The sequence below is a fragment of the Somniosus microcephalus genome, chromosome 13, assembly GCF_052327205.1.
Source record: "Somniosus microcephalus isolate GS21.2 chromosome 13, FLI_Smic_1.0, whole genome shotgun sequence".
Classification (NCBI taxonomy): Eukaryota; Metazoa; Chordata; class Chondrichthyes; order Squaliformes; family Somniosidae; genus Somniosus; species Somniosus microcephalus.
The window spans coordinates 71,026,110-71,051,179 of record NC_140999.1 but is presented as its reverse complement, the minus strand read 5'-3'; the positions used below and the strand labels follow the sequence as shown (position 1 = coordinate 71,051,179).

Sequence of the window (25,070 nt, the reverse complement as noted above, 5' to 3'; positions counted from 1 at the left end):
GCAGTTAGATAGGTTCTCCTGCCTGATATATGAATCATCTAGACACATTCTTGATCTATGATAGATAGCGGCATCTTGGTGAAGATGCATCAATATAAAATTATGATCTGGTTCAACCCACGTGGTTGCAATACACACACACACAATCACACAGAAACCCCACAGTGCAGATAGAGGCCATTTCGGCCCATCGAGCCTGCACCGACACATATCCCACCCGATCCCCGTAACCCCTACACCAACACATATCCCACCCTATAACCCCACATATTTTAATCCCCCTAACACTAAGGGTCAATTTATCATAGCCAATCAACCTAACCTGCACATCTTTGGACTGTGGGAGGAAACCGGAGCACCCGGAGGAAACCCACGCAAACACGGGGAGAATGTGCAAACTCCACACAGACAGTCACCCGAGGCCGGATTCGAACCCGGGTCCCTGGCGCTGTGAGGCAACAGTGCTAACCACTACAAAGGAATTTTACTACGGTTTTAATATTCATTGTATTGGAAATTTAGAATGTGTGCCACAGCTGTCCATGGTTGAAAGTTGCCCCTTCTCTGTGGGAAACCTTACGGTCTCTACCCAGATCTCCCTGTTGCGGAATCATAGACACTCCATGCCACAGTGTATTGGTGCTCCAGCACACTGCACCATCTTGTTCTACAGTTATAATCTGATCAGCGTGTTACAGTGCGTGATCGCTGTGAAGTTTCTGTCTCCTCAGCAGCACCATAAATGGAATAACCGAGGTCTGAGGCTGGCCTGCTACCAATGGAAGGCTTTTGGCATCGCCACATACTACAGTTCACCGTTTATGTTCACCCCTATCAATTTAACCAGTGTTGGTACACACCTCCTGAAAACACTTGTAAATAGTATCATTGCACCAGGTATCTGAGTCCCTTATCACTGGTGGGTTCAGCATTGGAGCAGAGTCTCTTGGATAAACCTAGTAAAATTAGACCGGTGCTGGATTGATTCAGTACACAGCACATCAAAACAGGTAAATTTGGTACTAATGTGTATACTCTTGATTTTAACATGAGAATAGAGTACAGTATATGGTGTAGAAAACACCTGTGCGTTCAGTGTATCAATATAGGTTGTGGGTAATGTCTATTTTCCAAACAGATATCTTTACCTCCTGTCCTAATCAATATAATACACAAGTTCGTAGGGGCTGCTCATGTCTTTGTCCTTTGCTCTGCCTGTAGGTGCTGAGGGATACACGGATGCATCACCTCCGACTCCTCTATATCCTTGGATGTAATGCTGTCATCTTTATGGTTCCAACTTGGGTCCTTGTCGATGTGTCTGCATTTTTTGTAAACAGCTCAGGAGTGAGTGGCATCTTTACACAAAGCCAATATTGACATGTTTCTGCATGTTTTTGCCAACTTTTGTATTTCCAGTACATGTAAACATTCAATGTCGGCCTAAGCAATTGTGGAGCAAGGCGTCCCAGTGGTCTTCCTGTCCCTGCAGTACATCAGTAATCCAGAATCGCTGTCTCAAAGCTATGTAGATACATTTGTAGATGACTTCAAACAGTGGGTGGTGCGGGGAGACTGATTTAGAGGAGGCAGCCAGGTTTTACAAGGAAAGCTCAGCAGGGTTTGCATTTAGCTGGTCAGCGGCAAATGAAGTTCAGTACAGACAAATGTGAGCTACTGCTTAGGAGACATGTCTATTCCACGGGTTGCCTGGTGGGGTGTTAGTTGACTCATCACTCACTATTTGGACAGTTTGAGCTGGCAATAAACAAAATCAAATAGGATGCAAATCAGTTGGGTTCAGGTTCATGCTAAAGGATTGGGTCAGATCACGGTGGGAGGATGAGCACGAGGTTGTTGCGACATAATGGGACCATCCAGGCCTTGGTGACACTGCAAAGGAAAGCAACAGGTCTGGTACCCAGTGTCAAGGGTAAGGGCTACAAGGGACGACTTGACCAGGGCTCCAGCCTCAAAAGAGCCATCCCTGACAGGATCTTGCAGAGGAGCAGACGATACTTAACGAGATAGCGAAAGTAAATCTGACGCAGTACTTTCAGATACCCCAGGGGTAAGAGGGCAAGTTTAGGGCCGATCTCGAGATGTATTTCTTTCCAAAGACTGAAAAGGGTTGAGAAGGAAGTCTGGTTGAAGCCAATACCTTAGACTCGTTTAAGGAAACACACCATAAACCTCTGTGTAATTGATTGCATGTTTACGCATCACTGATCCAAACAAAGGATCCCATTCTACCTTATAAGAACATAATAAATAGGAGCAGGAGTAGGCCATACGGCCCATCGAGCCTGCTATGCCATTCAATAAGATCATGGCTGATCTTCAACATCAATTCCACTTTCTCGTCCTATCCCCATATCCCTTGATTCCCTTAGTACCCCAAAAAATCTATCGATATCAGTCTTGAATATTCCCATCAACTGAGAATCCACAGCCCGCTGGGGTAGAAAATTCCAAAGATTCACATCCCTCTGAGTGAAGAGATTTCTCCTCATCTCAGTCCTAAATGGCCGACCCCTTATCCCATGACTGTGACCCCCCCCCAGTTCTAGACTCTCCAGCCAAGGGAAACAGTCTCTTGGCATCTACCCTGTCAAGCCCTCTAAGAATTTTATACGTTTCAATAAAATCACCTCTCATTCTTCTAAACGCCAGAGAATATTCTACTCAATCTCTCCTCATAGGACAGCCCTCTCATCCCAGGAATCAATCTAGTGAACCTTCATCGCACCCCCTCTAAGGCAAGTATATCCATCATTAGGTAAGGAGACCAAAACTATACACAGTATCTCCTGTACACTGTACAAACTAAAGAGAATGCTCTTAAACTGAGCATAGATGGTGTGAGAGCTGTTCTGTATTAACACGCTGCTGTCTTAAGAAGTGCAAAACATACTTCAGTTGTAGAAAGTACAAATTTGTATGTGTACACAGATCACGGTGGGAGGATGAGCACTGTATTCACTCTCCATTTTTACCAGTGATAGATGTGCTTCTGTGGAAAGGTCACCCACTGGATATTCTCCTCCCCGCCCCCTGCATAGGTGTTCGAGTGTTAGATCAGCAGCCTGGCCACATGCTGGTGTAATCCCACCCACTGGTACAAGCCAGATTTCTCACTGGAATATCCTTTGGGTAAGAATCTAGTCTTGAACTACTGCAATGACAGCATCATCAAGCTATAACGTCATAACATATGTTGGCTTTATACTTGTTACTGGACATAAGCTGTTGCTGAGCTCGCAAAGCTATCCTCAGTTATATATCCTACAGTGTGAATCTCGTCCAGATTGAGCGGTGCAGGTACATAGATTTTTAATGGGGGGAGTGCAGGTAGAAGAGGCTATAAAAATGGCAGATGGGATTTTGGGTCTTGTATAGAGGGACATCGAGTATAAAAGAAAGGAAGTGACGTTGAATTTGTACAAGACATTGGTTCGGCCATAGTTGGAGTATTGTGTGCAGTTCCAGGCACCCCATTATAGGAAGGGTATTAGAGCCATGGATAGGGGACAGTGAAGATTCATTCAAATGAAGATCTAGTTGTGAAGCGAGGCTCTCAAAATTAGGCTCTTTTCAGTGGAGCGGAAAAAATTTAAGGTGGGGGGTGACTAATAGAAGTTTACAAAATTCTGAAAGGTTTTGAGAGGGTGAATAGTGAAAGATCACTTCCACAAATTGGTGAATCAATTTCAGAGACACAGACTGAGGATTATCACTAGAAGAATGAAACTAGCACTGAAGGACCTCTACAGGGCCATCAGCGAACAACAAACTGCGCACCCAGACGGAGCTTTTATCGTCGCGGGGGACTTCAATCACACAAACCTAAAAACTGTACTACCGAAATTCCACCAGAATGTCTCCTGCCCCACAAAAGGGGAGAACACACTGGATCAAGTCTACACGAGCATTGTAGACGCTTACAAGGCCATTCCCTGCCCCCACCTTGGGAAGTCTGACCACCTCTCCCTGTTTCTAGCCCCGGCATACAAACCGCTCATCAAAAGAGAGAGAACATCAATGAGAGCAGTGAAAGTATGGCCAGAGGGGGCAGTATCGGAGCTTCAGGATTGCTTCGAACGCACTGATTGGGGCATGTTTGCCCACAATGACATCGAGGAATACGCATCCACAGTGCTATTCTACATCAACAGCTGCGTCGAGGTCGTCACGACCCACAAAAATATCAGGTCATACCCCAACCAGAAACCCTGGATGAACGGAGAGGTCCGCTCACTGTTGAAAGCACGCGACGCAGCATTTAAATCTGGCGACGCGGCGGCTTACAGAGCAGCTAGGATCAACCTAAAAAAGGGTATCAGGACTGCCAAATGGAAACAGACACTGCGGATAGAGGATCACTTCCGCAACAACTCGGACCCCCGGCGCATGTGGCAAGGCATCCAGGCCATCACTGACTACAAGGGCAAAAACACCAGTCCCCCGGTCAGCGACGCCTCCCTTCCGGAGGAGCTTAACAACTTCTACGCTCGCTTCGACAGGGACAACAAGGAGCCGGCTACCAAAGCCTTGCCACCCCCGGAAGACCAGGTGCTCACTCTGTCGACCTCCGACGTAAGGGGCGCTTTACGCAGAGTGAACACACGAAAGGCTACTGGACCGGATAGCATCCCTGGACGGGTACTCAAGGAATGTGCTGATCAGCTGGCTGATGTCTTCACCGCCATCTTCAACCTGTCATTGGCCCAGGCAGTAGTCCCTACATGCTTCAAGACCGCCACCATCATTCCTGTGCCTAAACAAGCGGCTGTGACGTGTCTGAACGACTATCGACCTGTCGCACTCACACCCATCATAATGAAGTGTTTCGAGAGACTGGTCCTAGCCCACATCAAAGCCAGTGTTCCTGCCTCCCTTGACCAACACCAGTTTGCCTATCGGGCAAACAGATCAACGGAGGATGCAATCACTACTGCTCTACACTCGGCACTGAATCACCTAGATGGTAAGGAGACCTACATCAGAATGTTGTTTATAGACTACAGCTCAGCATTCAACACTATTGTCCCCAACAAGCTGGCCTCCAAACTCTTGGCCTGAACACTTCCCTCTGCAACTGGACCCTGGACTTCCTAACAAACAGACCCCAGTCTGTCAAATTAGGCAACCACACCTTTTTTCCCCCCCCCCCCCCCCCCCCCCCCCCCGACCCTGAACACGGGGGCCCCACAAGGATGTGTGCTGAGCCCCCTCCTCTACTCCCTCTTCACCCACGACTGTGTGGCTGTTAATGGTTCCAACACCATCATCAAGTTTGCAGATGACACCACGGTAGTAGGCCAGATCACCAACAACGATGAGTCAGCCTACAGGGAGGAGGTCCAGCATCTCGTGAAGTGGTGCGCCGACAACAACCTGGCCCTTAACACCAAGAAAACAAAGGAAATAATCGTGGACTTCAGGAAGTCCAAAGGCGGAAGTCACACCCCCATCCACATCAATGGGACGGAGGTGGAAAGGGTGGCCAGCTTTAAGTTCCTCGGAGTCCACATCACGGAAGACCTCTCCTGGTCCCTCAACACCTCCTCTCTGGTGAAGAAGGCCCAGCAGCGCCTATATTTCTTGAGGAGGCTGAAGGGATGTAATCTGTCACCCCCGATCCTCTCTAACTTCTACCACTGCACTATAGAGAGCATCCTGACAAACTGTATCACGGTATGGTACGGCAGTTGTAGCTCCCATGACCGGAAAGCCCTGCAGCGGGTAGTCAAAACTGCCCAACGCATTACCGGCACCCGGCTACCGACCATAGAACATATATATCAGAAACGCTGCCTACGGAGGGCACGGTCCATCATCAAAGACCCTACCCACCCCAGCCACAGTCTGTTCGCCCTCCTACCATCTGGAAGACGCTACAGATGCATTCGCACCCGTACGACCAGATTTAGGAACAGCTTCTTTCCCAGGGCTGTCATCCTACTGAACTCCACAAATAAACACTAAAGCCTGCACATCTGCCGATGCACTTTATTATGGTCATATTTATGCTAATATATATGTACAAATGTATGTTGAAATGTTTAAGTGTCCTAATCCAAATTGTACACTCTCGGGAGCCGCAAGCCTACATTTCGTTGTACTGCACTTGTGCACTAACAATGACAATAAAAGTTGATTTGATTTGATTTGATTGGGAAAATCAGTAGAGTCATAGAGTTTTACAGCACAGAAAGAGGCCCTTCGGCCCATCGTGTCTGCGCCGCCCATCCATCCCTGTCCAGTCTAATCCCATTTTCCAGCATTTGGTCCATAGCCTTGTATGCAATGGCATTTCAAGTGCTCATCCAAATGCTTCTTGAATGTTGTGAGGGTTCCTGCCTCCACCACCCTTTCAGGCATTGAGTTCCACATTCCAACCACCCTCTGGGTGAAAAAGTTCCTCCTCAAATCCCCTCTAAATCTCCTGCCCCTTACCCTGAATCTATTCCCCCTTGTTATTGACCCCCCCACTAAGGGGAAAAGTTCCTCTTTATCTACCCTATCTATGCCCCTCATTATTTTGTACACCTCAATCAGGTCCCCCCTCAGCCTTCTCTGCTCCAAGGAAAACAACTCCAGCCTGTCCAGCCTCTCTTCATAGCTGAGGCGCTCCATCCTGGTGAATCTTCTCTGCACCCTCTCCAAAGCAATCACATCCTTCCTATAGTGAGGCGACCAGAACTGCACACAGTACTCCAGCTGTGGCCTCACCAGCGTTTTGTACAGCTCCATCATAACCTCCCTGCTCTTATATTCTATGCCTCGGCTAATGAAGGCAAGTATCCCATATGCCTTTTTAACCACCTTATCTACCTGCTCCGCTGCCTTCAGGGATCTATGTACATGTACACCAAGGTCCCTCTGACCCTCTGTACTTCCTAGGGTCCTACCACTCATTGTGTATTCCCTTGCCTTATTTGTCCGTCCAAAATGCATCACCTCGCACTTTTCAGGGTTAAATTCCATTTGCCACTTTTCCGCCCATCTGACCAACCCGTTTATATCGTCCTGTAGCCGGAGGCTTTCCTCCTCGCAATTTACCACCCCACCAATTTTCGTGTCATCTGCGAACTTACTGATCATACCTTTTACATTCTCATCCAAATCATTTATGTAGATCACAAACAATAAGGGACCCAGCACCGATCCCTGAGGTACCCCACTGGACACAGGCTTCCAGTCACAAAAGCAACCTTCGACCATCACCCTCTGCCTCCTGCCACTCAGCCAGTTTAGGATCCAACGCGCCAAGGCACCCTGGATCCCATGGGCTCTTACCTTCTTGACCAGTCTCCTATGCGGGACTTTGTCAAAAGCTTTACTGAAGTCCATGTAAACCACATCCACAGCATTTCCCTCATCCACCCCACTAGTCACCCCCTCGAAAAATTCGATCAGATTTGTTAGACATGATTTACCCTTGACAAAGCCATGCTGACTATCCCCGATTAATCCTTGCCTCTCCAAGTGGAGATTAATTTTGTCCCTCAGAATTTTTTCCAATAATTTCCCCACCACAGATGTTAGACTCACTGGCCTGTAATTCCCTGGTTTATCCCTGCTACCCTTCTTGAATAATGGTACTACGTTAGCTGTTCTCCAGTCCTCTGGTACATCCCCTGTGGCCAGAGAGGTTCTGAAAATTAGTGTCAGAGCCCCTGCAATCTCCTCCCTTGCCTCCCACAGCAGCCTGGGATACATCTCGTCCGGGCCTGGGGATTTATCCACTTTTTGGCCCGCTAAAACCGCTAGCACCTCCTGCCTCTCGATGCTAATATGTTCGAGTATGTCACAGTCCCCTTGCCCGATTTCTATGTCTGCATCGTCTTTCTCCATAGTGAACACAGATGCAAAAAATTCATTTAAAACCCCGCCTACATCCTCTGGCTCTACACACAGATTGCCACTTTGGTCCCTAATGGGCCCTACCCTTTCCCTGGTTATCCTCTTGCCCTTAATATACTTATAAAACATCTTAGGATTTTCCTTTATTTTGCTCGCCAGTGTTATTTCATGGCCCCTCCTCGCCCTCCTAATTTCTTTTTTAAGTATGCCCCTGCACTTTTTATACTCCGCTAGGGCTTCTTCTGTCTTTAGTCTTTTGTAACTGCCAAAAGCCCCCCTTTTATTTCTAATGCATTTTTGTATATCCCTTGTCATCCAAGGTTCCCTTTGCTTGTTGGTCCCACCCTTGACCTTTACAGGAACATGTTGGCGTTGTACTCTCTCTATTTCCCTTCTGAAAGTCTCCCACTGTTTTGATGTGGATTTTCCTATAAGCAGCTGCTCCCAGTCCACTTTGGCCAGATCCTGCCTTATCATATTAAAATCGGCCTTCCCCCAATTTAGAACCCTTATTTCCGGGCCGTCTTTGTCTTTTTCCATGACCACCTTAAATCTCACCGAATTATGGTCACTGTCGCCAAAATGCTCTCCTACTGACACTTCCACCACTTGCCCGGCTACATTCCCCAGAATTAGGTCCAGTACCGCCCCCTCTCTTGTAGGACTTTCTACATGTTGGCTCAAAAAGCTCTCCTGGATGCACTTTAAGAATTCTGCACCCTCTAAGCCTTTCACACTCTGACTGTCCCAATTTATATTGGGGAAGTTGAAATCCCCCACTATTATTACCCTATTATTTTCGCACTTCTCTGAGATTTGCCTACATATCTGTTCCTCTATCTCCCCCTGACTGTTTGGGGGCCTATAGTACACTCCCAGCAAAGTGCTTGCCCCCTTTTTGTTTTTAAGTTCTACCCATATGGCCTCATTAGAGGATTTATTTTCACATCGAGGTTATTAGAACATGGAATATTTTACCACAAGGGGCTACTGAGGCAGAGACTGTAACTGCGTTTAAAGAGGAATTGGATAAGTATTTGAAAACTGATACAATAAAAGGGAAGACAGGTGAGATTAGAGTAGATAGCTCCAGTGGTAGGTTGACTGGCCTCCTTCTGTGATTCATGACATTCGGCACCCTAGCTGTGCAATGCTCCTCTAACAGCTGCTTTGAGCACCAAAACATCGAAACCTTTACGTAGTCTTATCCAGGAATCATTACAAAACACAATCCTGATCTTGGGCTTCAGGTGATGATTAAATACTGCCTGAGCTTTGCTTTTGCATCTTATGAATGAGTCATGATTGGATTGCAGCCTGTAATTCTCAGGCGGCTGTCCGATCCAGCATTAAAATTAAGAGCTGTAGAAAGAATTAGTTGACACACTCATCTAACATCCAGCCATGTCGACATGCACCTCGCTTGGGTTGTGAAGATTGTCTTCAATCCCTTTGATGATTCTGTGGTACACGAGTGGAACTGGAGCAGTGTGTAAACATGTCCCTTCTTTAGAGTCTCTCCAGAGACCAGAACATCCTTCTAATTGCTGTTGAGCTTCGTCCATTTTCGATCCTTCTCCCTCCCCCTCTCTACATCACACTCCAACAGAGAGAGGGGTCTCAGAGCAGGGTCCCGGTCCCGGTCCCTAACTGTCGCGCGGAGGAGCCCAGACTGCTTTTTAAAAAGAATTTCCTTATTGTCTTCCTCACTTTTGTGCCTCTGTCCAGAATCTGTCTGTAGAGAATCGTGCAGTTTCCTCGGAATTGCTCTCGTCCTTGCCAGAACAGGGCTTTCCACCGCACTTCCAACAGATTGGGGGAAATTTTAGGCCAACATGTTTTTTTCTCAGAGTGAAGTGCCATGGAACGTTTTTTATCTTCAAGGCACCATATAAATAATATTGTTGGATGAGAGTCTACAGCATCTATTTAGAAATAAATCAATAATCCACTAGATAGCTAACTTTTAACAGCTGCAGCTTCACAAGAGCTGAAACTGGGGAGAGTGGGCTGTGATGGTGAAGGACTCCACAGTGAGAGAATTGGGGAGAGGCTGCTTTTAGTATTTGTCCATTGTGCCATCTGCTAGAGGAGACTAGAAATGGCACAAATGGTTTAAAATTATCAATCCTCAGGCCGTATTTCATGAATGAAGTATTACATACGTGGCACTTATAGCACAGAAACAGACCAGACGGCCCAACAGGTCTATGCTGGTGTTTATGCTCCACACGAGGCTCCTCCCACCCTTCTTCCTCTAACCCCATCAACATATTCTATTCCTTTCTCCCTCACTTGTTCATCTAGCTTCCCCTTAAATGCATCTATGCTAGTCGCCTCATCTACTCCTTGTGGTAGCGAGTTTCACATTCTCACCGCTCCTCTGGGTGATGAAGTTTCTCCTCAATTCCCTATTGGATTTATTAGTGACTATCTTATATTGATGGCCCCTAGTTTTGGTCTCCCCACAAGTGGAAAATCTTCTCTACATCTACCCTATCAAACCCTTTCATAATCTTAAAGACCCCTTCTAGAGAATAGCGCCCCAGCCTGTTCAATCTTTCCTGTTAGGTATAACCTCTCAGTTCTGGTATCATCCTAGTAAATCTTTTTCCAGTGCCTCTAATTCCTTTTTACAATATGGATACCAGTCCAGTACTCTACAAGTGTGGTCTAACCAAGGTTCTTTACAAGTTCAACATAACTTCTCTACTTTTCAATTCTATCCCTCTAGAAATGAACCTTTGTTTGCTTTTTTCATGGCCTTATTAACCTGCGTCGTGTCTACCTGTATTTTGTCATAGTACTCCTCTGTATTAACTGAAACTTGGTGTCCGCAAATTTTGAAATTGTACTTCTGTTTCCTGAATCCAAATCGTTTATGTAAATGGTGAACGACAGTGGTCCCAGCACCGATCCTTGTGGAACACTGCCTCCCACCTTTTGCCAATCTGAGTAACTACCTTTAATCCCTACTCTGTTTTCTGTTTTGTAGCCAGCTTGCTATCCATTCTGCTACTTGTCCCCTGACTCCATATTCTGACCTTGATCATAAGTCTATTATGCAGTACCTTATCGAAGGCCTTTTAAAATCCAAATATATTATGTCCAGTATTCCCTGTAAGCTGCACGGGTGCGCAGCCGTGCAGTAATCTGTACCATTGAACATACCGCGCATTTAAATAAACAGGTGGCGCATCTACGGTAATATTTAGAGGGAACATTGATTACTTCTACTGCATTACCCTTGTCTACCCTTTCTCTTACTTCCAAGAATTCAATAAGGTTGGTCAAACATGACCTCCCCTTTTGAAATCTGTGCTGACTATATTTTCAGTTTCTAGATGTTTTTCTGTTACATCTTTGAGTAAGGATTCTCTTACCTTTCCTACCACCGTTAAGCTAACTGGTCCATAGTTCCCTGGACTTGTTCTATCTCCCTTTTTAAATACAGGAATCACATTAGCTGTCTGCCGTCCTCTGGCACTATTCCCTTTCCTAATGAATTTTTATTTTATATATATGTAATAGTGCCTCTGCTATCTCTTCCCTAACTTTTAAAAACCGTGGATGCAAACCAGGTGTTTTATCCTCTCTAAGTTTAATTCGTTTATCATTTAACTCACCCCTTTCTATCTTAAATGTTGGTATATCTTTTTTGTTGTCTTCTACTAATGTCATGTCCACCACGTTAGTCTCCCTGGTAAATACCGAGGCAAAGCAACTATTCAATATTTCTGCCGTTTCGCTGTCATTACCTGTGAGTTTATCATGTGTATCCCTAAGTGGTCCTATCCCTATCATGATTTTTCTTTTGTTATTTGTGTCTGTAGAATACTTTACTATTTCTTCTTATATTCCTTGATAAATTAATTTTGTAGATTCTCTTTGCTTTCCTAATTTCTTTTTTTACTTCTCTCCTAACCTTTGCATATTCCCTTTTGTCATTCTCTCCTTTTTGTCTATGTACTTAGTGTATGCCTTTTTCTTTAGTTTTAATTTTGCCCTTGTTTCTTAATTCATCCATGGTGTGTCATTACTGGCTAGTTTGTTCTTGCTCTTTAGTGGGATATATTTTTCCTGGCCACTCTTGATCACTGTTTTAAATGTTTCCCACTGCTGTTCTATTTCTTTGTTTGTCAGTAAATTTTTCCAGTTTATTTTCCCTAGTTCCATTCTTATAAATTAACTTTTTTCCAGGGCTGATCTGGACCTTAACCCGCCTTTTCTCCATATCCTTTGACACACTTAAGAAAAATCTATCAATCTCAGTCTTGAAGATTTCACTTGTCTCCGAGCATCCACAGACTTTTGAGGGAGAGTTCCAGTTTCCACTGCCCTTTGTGTGAAAAAGTATTTCATGATTTCCCTCCTGAATGGCCTAGCTCTGATTTTAAGATTGTGCCCCCTTGTTCTGGATTCCCCCAGAGCTGCTTAGTGGAGACCAGACCTTTGCCCACATGGAGTTGGGAGGAATCGTCCTGGGTTGCCCTTGTGCACCGTTTAGCGGCTGGTTTTCATGTGGTAATAGTAGGAGAAGGAGCAAAGATAAGTTTTAAAAGTTAAAGCTTGGAGGTGGGAGAGAGACTAACGAGCTTGCTGTTATGTGTTTTGTGCGACTCGGAGTGACAGCTGCACAGAGATGTACCGTGTCACCAAACTGCTGCTTGTCTCTTCCAGACAGGTGCCTCCCATTGGCACTGGACTCTCATGTTGTTGCTCATCAGTGGCTTCTGTAACTTTGCTCAGAACATGGTTGCCTTCAGTATCCTGAACCTCATCAGCCCACTCAGCTACTCCGTGGCCAACGCCACCAAGAGGATTATGGTGATTACAGTGTCACTCATCATGCTGCAGAACCCGGTTACTTCCACCAACATCATGGGGATGATGACTGCCATTGTCGGGGTGTTCGCCTATAACAAGGTCAGTCTGTCTGCTGCCTTCCTTATCCTAAGTGCGAGACTGCTTTAATGTACTGTTGTCTCCTGCTGCTGATTTTTACTGAGGCGCAGTTTCAAGGGATCAATTGACCTCAAGTCCCTCACCATGGTATGTGGCCATCCTTCACCTGCCAGCCCAAGCAGTGAGTATCGGCGGGCTATTCTACCGCAGGAGGATAGGGGGTGATTGGTCGTCGTAGATACTCCCATTCCTGCCTTCATCTGTCTTTTACACACATTGGGCAGGGTGTGGATGGGGCGGGAAATGCAGCGTGTGGATCGAGGCACTGGATGGGGCGGGGAATGCAGCGTGTGGATCGGGGCACTGGATGGGGCGGGGAATGCAGCGTGTGGATCGGGGCACTGGATGGGGCGGGGAATGCAGCGTGTGGATCGGGGCACTGGATGGGGCGGGGAATACAGCGTGTGGATCGGGGCACTGGATGGGGCGGGGAATGCAGCGTGTGGATCGGGGCACTGGATGGGGCGGGGAATGCAGTGTGTGGATCGGGGCACTGGATGGGGCGGGGAATGCAGCGTGTGGATCGGGGCACTGGATGGGGAGGGGAATGGAGCGTGTGGATCGAGGCACTGGATGGGGCGGGGAATACAGTGTGTGGATTGAGGCACTGGATGGGGCGGAGAATGCAGTGTGTGGATTGAGACACTGGATGGGGCGGGGAATACAGCGTGTGGATCGAGGCACTGGATGGGGCGGGGAATGCAGCGTGTGGATCGGGGCACTGGATGGGGCGGGGAATGCAGCGTGTGGATCGGGGCACTGGATGGGGCGGGGAATGCAGCGTGTGGATCGTGGCACTGGATGGGGCGGGGAATGCAGTGTGGATCAAGTCACTGGATGGGGCGGGGAATGCAGTGTGGATCAAGTCACTGGATGGGGCGGGGAATGCAGCGTGTGGATCGGGGCACTGGATGGGGCGGGGAATGCAGTGTGGATCAAGTCACTGGATGGGGCGGGGAATGCAGTGTGGATCAAGTCACTGGATGGGGCGGGGAATGCAGCGTGTGGATCGGGGCACTGGATGGGGCGGGGAATGCAGTGTGGATTGAGGCACTGGATGGGGCGGAGAATGCAGTGTGTGGATTGAGGCACTGGATGGGGCGGGGAATGCAGTGTGTGGATTGAGGCACTGGATGGGGCGGGGAATACCGTGTGTGGATCGAGGCACTGGATGGGGCGGGGAATGCAGTGTGGATCGAGGCACTGGATGGGTCGGGGAATACCGTGTGGATCGAGGCACTGGATGGGTCGGGGAATACCGTGTGGATCGAGGCACTGGATGGGGTGGAGAATGCAGTGTGTGGATCAGGCACTGGATGGGTCGGGGAATGCAGTGTGGATCGAGGCACTGGATGGGGCGGGGAATGCAGTGTGTGGATCGAGGCACTGGATGGGGCGGGGAATGCAGTGGATCAAGTCACTGGATGGGGCGGGGAATGCAGTGTGGATCGAGGCACTGGATGGGGCGGAGAATGCAGTGTGTGGATCGGGGCACTGGATGGGGCGGAGAATGCAATGTGTGGATCGAGGCACTGGATGGGGCGGGGAATGCAGTGTGGATCGGGGCACTGGATGTGGCGGGGAATGCAGTGTGGATCGAGGCGCTGGATGGGGCGGGGCATGCAGTGTGGATCGAGGCACTGGATGGGGCGGGGAATGCAGTGTGGATCGAGGCACTGGATGGGGGCAGGGAATGCAGTGTGTGGATCGAGGCACTGGTTGGGTCGGGGAATGCAGTGTGGATCAAGTCACTGGATGGGGCGGGGAATGCAGTGTGGATCGAGGCACTGGTTGGGTCGAGGAATGCAGTGTGGATCGAGGCACTGGATGAGGCAGGGAATGCAGTGTGTGGATCAAGGCACTGGATGGGGCGGGGAATGCAGTGTGTGGATCGGGGCACTGGATGGGGTCTGACTTTCTGTAATTCTGTAGCTACAGTGTTGAGGGAAGTTCTGCTTTATGCCGCATGCTGTACCCGCTTTGAGAGTGCTCAGCGCTCCCAGCCATTTAAAATGAGAACTAATCTTTAAATGATACCCACTCATTTCCTTTCTCTTTCTGCAACAGGCTAAATATGATGCCAACCAAGAGGCCAAGAGGAAGTTGCTCCCAGTCACCTCGGGGGACCTCGTGTCTTTCGATCGGCATCAAGAACTGTCTGCTGAGCAGAAGGGGCAGCTGAATGGGACTGCGCTGTACCCCCAGCACATGGAGTACCAGTACGGTCGGACTGGCCTGCTGGCCGAACAGTTACAGTACAACCGGCAAAGCGCCGTCGGAACAACCTACTTGTCCAACCGATTCGACATCTAGACTCGCGACCAGAAGCGTCCGACTGTACCCTTAACTTATTCTGCGCACTATCGGAAATTCCTGGTTAGCCGATAGATTTTAGCAAGAGGTCTCGGTCTGAGGCCCAATATTTTTTTTTATTTTCTGGTAATGGAGAGAACACAAACTCAGACTTGAAGGTGCATTTTGCATCTTGTGTGTGTTGTTTTTTGTGTGTGTGTGACATTCACTCTGTGGAGGGAGAAGGCATGGGATGGTACACCAGTGTGAGGTGATTACTTCAGAGTGAGCAAGGTTGTGGTTAGGTTATCGAGCACCTGCACACGAAGCCAGCTTCTTAAAAGTTGGGTGGGTGCACTAAAGATATCGGGATCGATAACCCGAACCTTTAGCCCAATATTAAATCTAACCCCTCCTTGTCCCTGCGTGTGACCACACGTGACAGAATCTTTTCAGAAGGATGTGTGGTATCTTCGTCTAATGGTGCAATTCCTCCATTTTTTGGGGGTCTACCTATTTGCCAGTGATATTCTTTTTAAGCGGATAGATAATTATTTGACTATCGGTGATTGATGAATTGAGGAGTATTGATCAAATGATTCCAATAATTGCCATACTGTAATGTAAATATGATGCGTCCATGAGTTTTCCATTGTGTTGAGAGGAGGGGAGTTTGGTTCACCTGATATTGAGAGATGCCTACGCAGCCTGCATGCCCGTTCAATATCCCGCCTTGTGTCTGTTAACCATTCATTCCTTGGTCACTTCATATTTGATCGGATTTAAATAAGCTGCTGATGTGTACAGTATAGATGGACTGCATTCTGATTACACTAGGTCTAAATAATTCACTATAGCATCCCATTAATAGTCTGACCTGGTGACCAAACTGCCAATCACACTCTGCCTGTGCCATGTCCCCACACGGTCCTGTTTAATCGAATCAAACTTTACCTAGTCAGGCTGGCTCAGTGGTAGCACTCTTGCCTCTGAGTCAGAAGGTTGTGGGTTCAAACCTCACTCCAGAGATTTGAGCACAAAATCTGAGCTGGCACTTCGGTACTCTACTAAAAGAGCTCTGTATTGTGAAAGGTGCTTTCTTTCAAATGAGACGTTCAACCAAGGCCCTGTAATTTTGTTTGCTGGATGTAAAAGATCCCACGGCACTATTCGAAGAAGAGCAAGGGAGTTCTCCCTGGTGTCCTGGACAACTTTTATCCCCCAACCAACATCACCAAAACCAGATTATCGGGTCATCTATGACATTGCCGTTTGTGGGAGCTTGCTGTGTGCAAATTGGTTGTTGCGTTTCCTACATTACAACAGTGACTACACTTCACAAATAATTAATTGGCTGTAAAGTGCTTTGGGAGTATGTGAAACTCTAGATAAATGTAGGTTCTTTCTTTATTCAGTCAGTCTGCTAGTATTGCAATATTTAAAATTGTAAACAACTGTGTTGGAAAGTGTTTACTTGCATATTGGTGGAGCAGATAGTGGGATGTCGGTCTGCAAAGGCAGCTGAAATCCGCTGTGCATTAAGTGGGGTGGTGTGCGAGCTCCAGGATGGGAATAAATGTAAGCGCTCAATCCCTTCCAAGTACCCACAAAGAGTAAAAGATACAACTTTGAAATGCTGGAAACTGAAATAAAAACAGAAATTGCTGGAAAGACACAGCAAGTCAGTCAGCAACTGTGAAGAAGAAAGATACACTTGGTGTTTTGGGCGTGTACCTCCTCATGAAGGGTGTGCATACGGAATATGAACCTGCCGTTTCTCTTCACAGATGCCGACCGACCCGCTGCGTATTTCCAGCATTCCTGCTTTTATCTTAAGGCAGTTCTGTGCTGTTCACGTGCTCCCAAGAGTCAGTCCGTTCTGCATTGCTGTACGCCTGGCTGCTTCATGAAACAAGTATCTGTTGGGAGAATCTTTACAAAGTTGACAGCTAGAGGGAAACTGCTTCACGAAAGGAGCGTGCAGCCTGCAAATCCCATAATAACCAAATACTTGTGTCAGTTGGCAAAGTTGCTGACCTTAGGATGATTTATATCCTGCAGCACTCGCCATGTTGGAGGTGGGCAGTGATCAAAAAGAGACATCACTATCATTAATGAGTGATCAATGGTCGTACCAGTGCAACTGATTAAAAGGGAAGTATTTTCTGTACTCATCGTACAGTCCTGTTCACTTGTTTCATTGCCTTTTTGTATTTGTTTTATGTTGAGAATAGCTATCTTTCTCACTCTCACTCTTTCTCACTGTCTCTCACTCTCCCACTGTCTCTCACTCTCCCACTGTCTCACTCTCTCTCAGTCTCACTCACTGTCACTCACTGCCTCACTCTTTCTCACTGTCACTCTCACTGTCTGTCTCACTCTCTCACTCTTTCTCACTTGCTGTCACTCACTCTCACTTGTTCTCACTGTCACTCTCACTGTGTCTCACTCTTTCTCACTCTTTCTCACTGTCTCTCACTCTGTCTTTCTATCACTGTCAATCACTATTTTTTCTCTTTTTTACTATTATTCACTATCTTTCTCTCCCACTGTCACTCACAGACTGAATCCTGAATCCTGAATCACAATAAATATAGCTGGTAAAGATTTGCCAAAAGAAATGTATTTTTCTATTCCTCCCCACCCGCCCCCCCCCCCCCCCCACCCCCCCCGGAACAGTTTAATACTAATACCCTGTACTTGTTTTTATGCTCCAAGTTGCTGATTAAAACTAACCAGGGGAGCAGGCATCTTGCGTTGAACTCCCCTCTGTTGTGCCCTGAAGTTTCACAGTAGCCACAGCATGAATGAAGATGGTGGATAGCATTGACCGTCTGTATAACATACTGAATAAATCCAAAGGGCAGGAAACATTTGAAATAAAAATATCCTATTTGCCCCAGTTTCACACTCCAGTCGCTGTAATTCTTCCAGGTTGTAACTGGTACATCGCTGTACATTTAAAGATTAATTAGCATTTTGTGAGTTCAAGGAGCTGATTTACTGAAACCTTTTTAGTGGTAATTTCCCCCCCCCCCCCCCCCCCCCAAAAGGTAGTGTGGGAATTCTGTCTTTGTCCCTGCCTCACCAGGACTGTGCTGTGGGTTTACACTATGCAACCTATTCCTTACAGCAGGAGGAGTTATTAGAGCTTGTGCTGAGCGGGATCTTGCTGTGCGCAAATTGGTTGCTGCGTTTCCTACATTACAACAGTGACTATACTTCAAAAGTACTTCATTGGCTATAAAGCGCTTTGGGACCTCCTGAGGTCATGAAAAGCGCGATATAAATGCAAGTCTGTCTTTTCAATAAATAAGTCCACACATTGTACGGACTCACCCACGCATTTCTCCAGGATCCATCGCAGCTGCGGAATGTCCCAGAGCTGCTTTCTATCGTGACCATGTACTTGGTTTCGATCAGAAGCGATTACCACATTATGTAAGCCTGCTAGAGCAGCCCATGATAGTGCAGCCTGCAGTGAACGCTGGGGAAGTGCTCGTTCGATCCAGTGACCTGAGCGCTACTCCCGGTTTTAAAACGAGCGTGCATGGAGGAGCACGGCTCAGCTGGAGGCTGTTTCCAGACCATCCCTGTAAAAAGGTTTGATGGTCATAATTGCACAGTACTGTGGGTCAGCTGCTGAGACTCTCTGCTTGGCACCCAACCCTACTAGTGAAGGCCGCACTGCCCGCTGTGGAACATCAGCTGGAGTGTGGGACCAGCTGCAGTGTTCATGTCCTGACTGAGGTTTAACTTGGGCAATCTCTATTCAATGTTTTCTACCTCTCCCAACGCACAGAAAACAGTTTGATCTGGCTTTGAAATAGCATTTATTTAATGTCTTTTTGTACAATGTTTCTTGTGTAAATACTGTAGAAATTTGGGGTTAAATCTACCTCAGGCTTTAATTTGGGTAGTGCAGTGGTTATATGCAGATACCTGTGAATGATATTCCTTACTGACGTATCACTGGGATGCGCGTGGAGTCGAATTCCGGTTTGATGCCCAGAGTAGGACAGGGTATTTGTCTTGGAGTGGAGCTGTGTTTGTAAGATAGGCAATTCTGTAACAAAACCTTGTGCACAGATATAGGAAATCAGGGTTTGCTTCTCCGATTGAACTCAAAAGTCATTGCGTGTTGTACAGTCTAATGTCGGTAGAGGGCAAGAGCACCAAGTGACCAGACACTGGCCAAACATTTTCAGGAGTTTCTGATAATGTTAGGCTGCAGGGAGCTTGTTAACCCAGAGAGGATAAGGTACGTGGGGGGAGGGGAATTAATGGGTACAGGGAGCTTGGTAACTCGGGGAGGTTAGGGTACATGTGATGGGGAATTAATGGGTACAGGGAGCTTGGTAACTCGGGGAGGTTAGGGTACATGTGATGGGGAATTAATGGGTACAGGGAGCTTGGTAACTCGGGGAGGTTAGGGGGTACAGGGAGCTTAGGGTACATGGGTGGAAGTTAGGGGTTACAGGGAGCTTGGTAACCCAGAGAGAATAGAGCACAAGGAGAAGGTTAGGAGATACAGGGAGCTCGGCTGTATAAGGAGGTTATGATGAGGTGCCATTTCCTCATTCTCGTTCCCACCTAAAGGTTCACTGTTTACATTTTCTGATAATGTTATAAAAGATAATGTCTTTTCTACAAGTCTAATATCCATTTTTTTTAGATTGAAACCTTCGTCTTTTGCACTTTTTAAGGAGGAAGTGTTGCTGTGCGATTCATCACTGCTCATTGATACAAACTTCACGATAAATGTGATTATGTATTTCCTTTATGTTGCAGTGAAAATTGTGCTTGACGACCTAAAGCGAATTAAGGAAATAAACAAATTCAGCCCTGGACCTGGTTCAGGCTCAAAGTATTGGACTGATTTCTAATGATGTGGAAATATAATGGCAGGAGTTTGAGGGGGAGACCAGTGATTGTTTTACTTGTTCCTCTTGTACCTCCTTCTGGCAGTAGTGTGGATTTTACATTAAAATGTTTACCCAGAGCAACAGCACTCCCTCCTGGTAGAAAATCAATACTGCAGGAACAAAACAACCAATCACTGCTTAAGAGAATCATAGATTTCTCTTCAGTGTGCCCTGTCTCGGTGCTTTACTTTGTAAACCACTGTTACCCATGAAAGTGTCAAACACTTCACCCCAACACCATAAATGTTTCTGATTTATGAGTTTTTTTAAAAAGAGATCAAAAAGTATCTGGTCTCTAAGTGGGTTGTTCTGGTATAGGAATTTCTGTTCAGAACTTTCTCTTTCTTGCTCATCTAGCAGCTGGTGAAAGAGGAAATGCCCTGGGATTAAATGAGATACTTGTTCTGATTCAGTTCTTTGTTCTCCTCTGCTGTTACCTGATTATTTCGGCTAGCTTCTGACCATTGTATGCTCTGAACACAGACAGGCAGTGGGACCTGTTTAAAACTAGAACTAGAAACTAAAACTTTAGGATTATTTCCTTTTTAAAGTTGTGTTTACCATTTGATCTTGTTTTACTTGCAGCTCACAGTGCGACAGTTTCAGTTTTTTAAAATGTGTGTATAGTATAGACATTTCCAGATCCTTGTATTACTGCAGGTTTCCCCACACCATGGTATTGCTTCTTGAGCTCAGTGGTTGGAAGCCCTGAAGGTGAATGTGTGTGTGTGTGTGTGCCAATGCTCACTGGTGTATCATGTCTGTCTACAGAACATTTTTAACTTCAGAAACAAGTGTTAGTGGAAAAAATGTGACACTTAAGTTAATAAAGCGAAAGGAGAAGCCAGCGCTACAATGGGTCTTTTATTTGAACAAACAACCAGAGTCCAGCAGGAGGTGGTGTGGGTACATTGGAGCATCATTAGGTGGGAGTGCTCCAGCTCATGGCTACAATACTCCACGTGTTGAGCTCCTGCCCGCACCAATCTGAATTATCTCTTGGAAGTTTCAAACCAATCTTTGCTTTCTCAGGAGTTTCAAACTCTCAGATTTTCAAATCAATTCCTAGAATTCAAACGCTTATGCTTACATATTTATATTTCTGGTATTTACTAGGATGATACCAGAACACTGAGGTTATAACAATCAGCAAAGACTGAACAGGCGGGGGCTCTTTTCTCTAGAAAAGAGAAAGCTGAGGGGTGACCTGATAGAGGTCTTTAAAATTATGAAGGGGTTTGATAGGGTGGACATAGAGAAGATATTTCCACTTGTGAAGGAGTTTAAAACTAGGGGTCACAGATACAAAATAGTCACTAATAAATCCAATAAGAATTCAGGAGAAACTTCTTTGCCCAGAGAGTGGTTAGAATGTGGAACTCGCTACCACTTTGAGTAGTTGAGGTGAAAAGCATGGTTGCATTTAAGGGGAAGCGAGATAAACACATGGAGAAAGGAATAGAAGGTTATGCTGATAGTGTTAGATGAAGTAAGATGGGAGGAGGCTCCTGTGGAGCATAAACACTGGCATAGAACATTTGGGCCGAATGGCCCATTTCTGTGCTGTAATTTCTATTAATTCTATGTGAAATCCCAGAAAAGTTACTGGGACTTTCAGAATTTTAAATAATTGGACACTATATTTTAAAACTAACTATGGGTCATCTACAAACAAACCAATCATACAGCTCTGTTTATGTTTGAATTACTCCTTTCTAGCCCGTAGCCGACAAAAAATGGAACATTGTATTGAGAAAAGCTTCATACAGAGATTTAAACTGCAGTCTTTTTTCCATTAAATTTACCAGAAGATCCACCAAATAAAAGTACTTTATTTTTGTTACAGTGACCACTATAAAGATAATGATTTGCATTATTGGTAGAATATAAATTCTTCAATATCTCAGCATTAGCTGAACCCAACATTAACAGTAAATCACTGGTCAACTCCTCATTCTCGATGATTTCAACCCCATACCTAAACGTCCCCACCACCACCCACCCTCCTATCCTTGCTGAATCTTGGCCTTCAAATAAACTTTCCAATGACCACCCTCTTGACCTCTTGTGGCCTTGTCAATTTTCAATGTCTTGATCACCAACCATTTGCTGATCTCCCTTCCCAGCCACATCCCCCAAACCCACACTTCTCATCAACTGCCAATTGGAGAGAAACTTCCTCCAGCTCCCTCCCTAATTCATTCAAACTCTCAACTCCCTCTGCTGTGGCCCTTCACCCATCACACACCTCTGCAGCTGTTCACCTGCTCCATTGTCTTTCCCCCCCCCCCCCCCCCCACTGACATTCCCCGGTACAGCCTCCACCTCTGCTTCTTTGAGCAGAGGGATATAATCTTTGCACACTTGGACACAACGGGTCTAGTCCTTCATCACCAGATCGTTGTGAATCATGTTAAGCATTACCATCCCATGCTCTCCAGCCACATCCGTCTATCCTTGGCTCCCTCTCCTCTCCCTTATTTACATGCTGCTCTTTGCAACATCATCCCCAAGCATTGAGGATAGAAACATAGAAGATAGGAGCAGGAGTAGGCCATTCGGCCCCTCGAGCCTGCTCCGCCATGTAATGAGATCATGGCTGATCATCCAAATTCAGTACCTTGTCCCTGCCTTCTCCCCATATCCCTTGATCCCTTTAGCCTTAAGAAATATATCCAACTCCTTCTTGAATATATTTAATGAACTGGCCTCCACCTCCCTCTGTGGCAGAGAATTCCATAGGTTCACCACTCTCTGGGTGAAGAAATTCCTCCTCATCTCAGTCCTAAATGGCTTACCCCTTATCCTTAGACTATGACCCCTAGTTCTGGACTCCCCGGCCATCGGGAACATCCTTCCTGCATCTAGTCTGTCCAGGCCTGACAGAATTTTATAGGTTTCGATGAGATCCCCCCTCAATCTTCTAAACTCCAGTGAGTACAAGCCCAATCGACACAATCTCTCCTCATACGTCATTCCTGCCATCCTAGGTATCAGCCTGGTGAATCTTCACTGCACTCCTTCCATGGCAAGAACATCCTTCCTCAGATAAGGCGACCAAAACTGCACACAATAGTCAAGGTGCAGTCTCACCAAGGCCCTGTACAACTGCAGCAAGACATCCTTGTTCCTGTACTCGAACCCTCTTGCTACGAAGGCCAACATACCATTTGCCGCCTTAACCGCCTGCTGCACCTGCATGCTTACCTTCAGCGACTGGTGCACAAGAACACCCAGGTCTCTTTGCACTTCCCCTTCTCCCAATCTATTGCCATTCAAATAATAATCTGTCTTCCTGTTTTTGCCACCAAAGTGGATAACCTCACATTTATCCACATTATAGTGCATTTGCCATGTTTCTGCCCAACCACCCAACCTGTCCAAATCGTACTGGAGTTTCACGACATCCTCCTCACAGCTTACCCTCCCACCCAGCTTTGTGTCGTCTGCAAATTTGGAGATACTACATCCAATTCCCTCGTCCAGATCATTAATATATATTGTGAACAGCTGGGGTCCTAGGACCGATCCTTGCGGTACCCCTCTCGTCACTGCCTGCCACTCGGAAAATGACCCGTTTATTCCAACTCTGCTTTCTATCTGCCAACCAGTTCTCTATCCAAGTCAATCCCATGTGCCTTAATTTTGCACGCTAATCTCTTATGCGGGACCTTATCGAAAGCCTTCTGAAAGTCCAAATACACCACATCCACTGGTTCTCCCTTACCTATTTTACCAGTTACAGCCTCAAAAAAAATTCCAGTAGATTAGTCAAGCACGATTTACCCTTTGTAAATCCATGTTGACTTTGTCTGATCCTGTCACTGCTCTCCAAGTGCTCTGCTATTACATTTTTTATAATGGACTCTAGCATTTTCCCCACTACCGATGTCAGGCTTACCGGTCTATAATTCCCCGCTTTTTCTCTACCACCTTTTTTGAATAGTGGGGTAACATTAGCTACCCTCCAATCCATGGGTACTGTTCCAGAGTCTATCGAGCTCTGGAAGATGACCAGCAGTGCGTCTACTATCTCCAGGGCCACTTCCTTAAGTACCCTTGGATGTAGATTATCAGTCCCTGGGGATTTATCGGCTTTCAGTCCCGTCAACTTCCCCAACACCATTTCCCTACAATACTGATTTCTTTCAGTTCCTCCCTCTCATTAGTCCCTATATTCCCCGACATCTTTGGGCGGTTATTTGTGTCCTCCTTTGTGAAGACCGAACCAAAATATGTATTTAGTTGGTCTGCCATTTCTTTGTTCCCCATTATAAATTCCCCTGATTCTGACTAAGGGACCTACGCTTGACTTCACCAATCTTTTTCTCTTCACATATCTATAAAAGCTTTTACAGTCAGTTTTTGTGTTCCCTGCAAGCTTACTTTCATAATTATTTTCCCCCTCTTAATTAATCCCTTTGTCCTCCTTTGTTGAATCCTAAACTGCTCCCAATCCTCAGGTTTGCTGCTTTTTTTGGCCAATTTATATGTCCTCTCTTTTGATCTTATGTTATCCCAATTTCCCTTGTTAGCCACGGTTGAGTCACCTTTTTTGATTTTATTTTTATGCCAAACTGGGATAAACAAATTCTGCAGTTCATCCATGCGATCTTTGAATGTTTGCCATTGCCTATCCACCGTCAACCCTTTGAGTGACATTACCCAATCAATCCTACCCAACTCGCGTCTCATACCCTTTATTTATTTAAATTCAGGACCTTAGTCTCTGAGTCAACTACTTCACTCTCCATCTTAATGAAGAATTCGATCATATTATGATCGCTCCGACCCAAGGGGCCTCGCACAAGAAGATTGCTAATTTATCCTTTCTCATTGCATAATACCCAGTCTAAGATGGCCTGATCCCTAGTTGGTTCCTCGACACATTGGTCCAGGAAACCATCCCGTATACACTCCAGGAATTCCTCCTCCACAGTATTGTTACTAATTTGGTTAGCCCAATCTATATGTAGATTAAAGTCACCCTTATTGCACACTTCTTTAATTTCCCTTTTA

The 25,070-nt window shown here is 46.2% G+C and overlaps 1 protein-coding gene across 1 annotated transcript in view; it reads left to right on the top strand.

Annotated features, from left to right (window-relative positions):
• slc35e1 (solute carrier family 35 member E1) overlaps nt 1-20,898 on the top strand; it is a gene marked incomplete at its 5' end in the record, with an annotated part of 91,147 nt that extends 70,249 nt beyond the window's left edge. The window contains 3 exons of the mRNA XM_086005017.1: nt 1,222-1,347; nt 12,550-12,795; nt 14,902-20,898. Coding sequence (XP_085861143.1) covers nt 1,222-1,347; nt 12,550-12,795; nt 14,902-15,147 — 618 coding nt within the window. The remainder of the gene's footprint in view (nt 1-1,221; nt 1,348-12,549; nt 12,796-14,901) is intronic.
• Nucleotides 20,899-25,070: the final 4,172 nt, after the last annotated feature.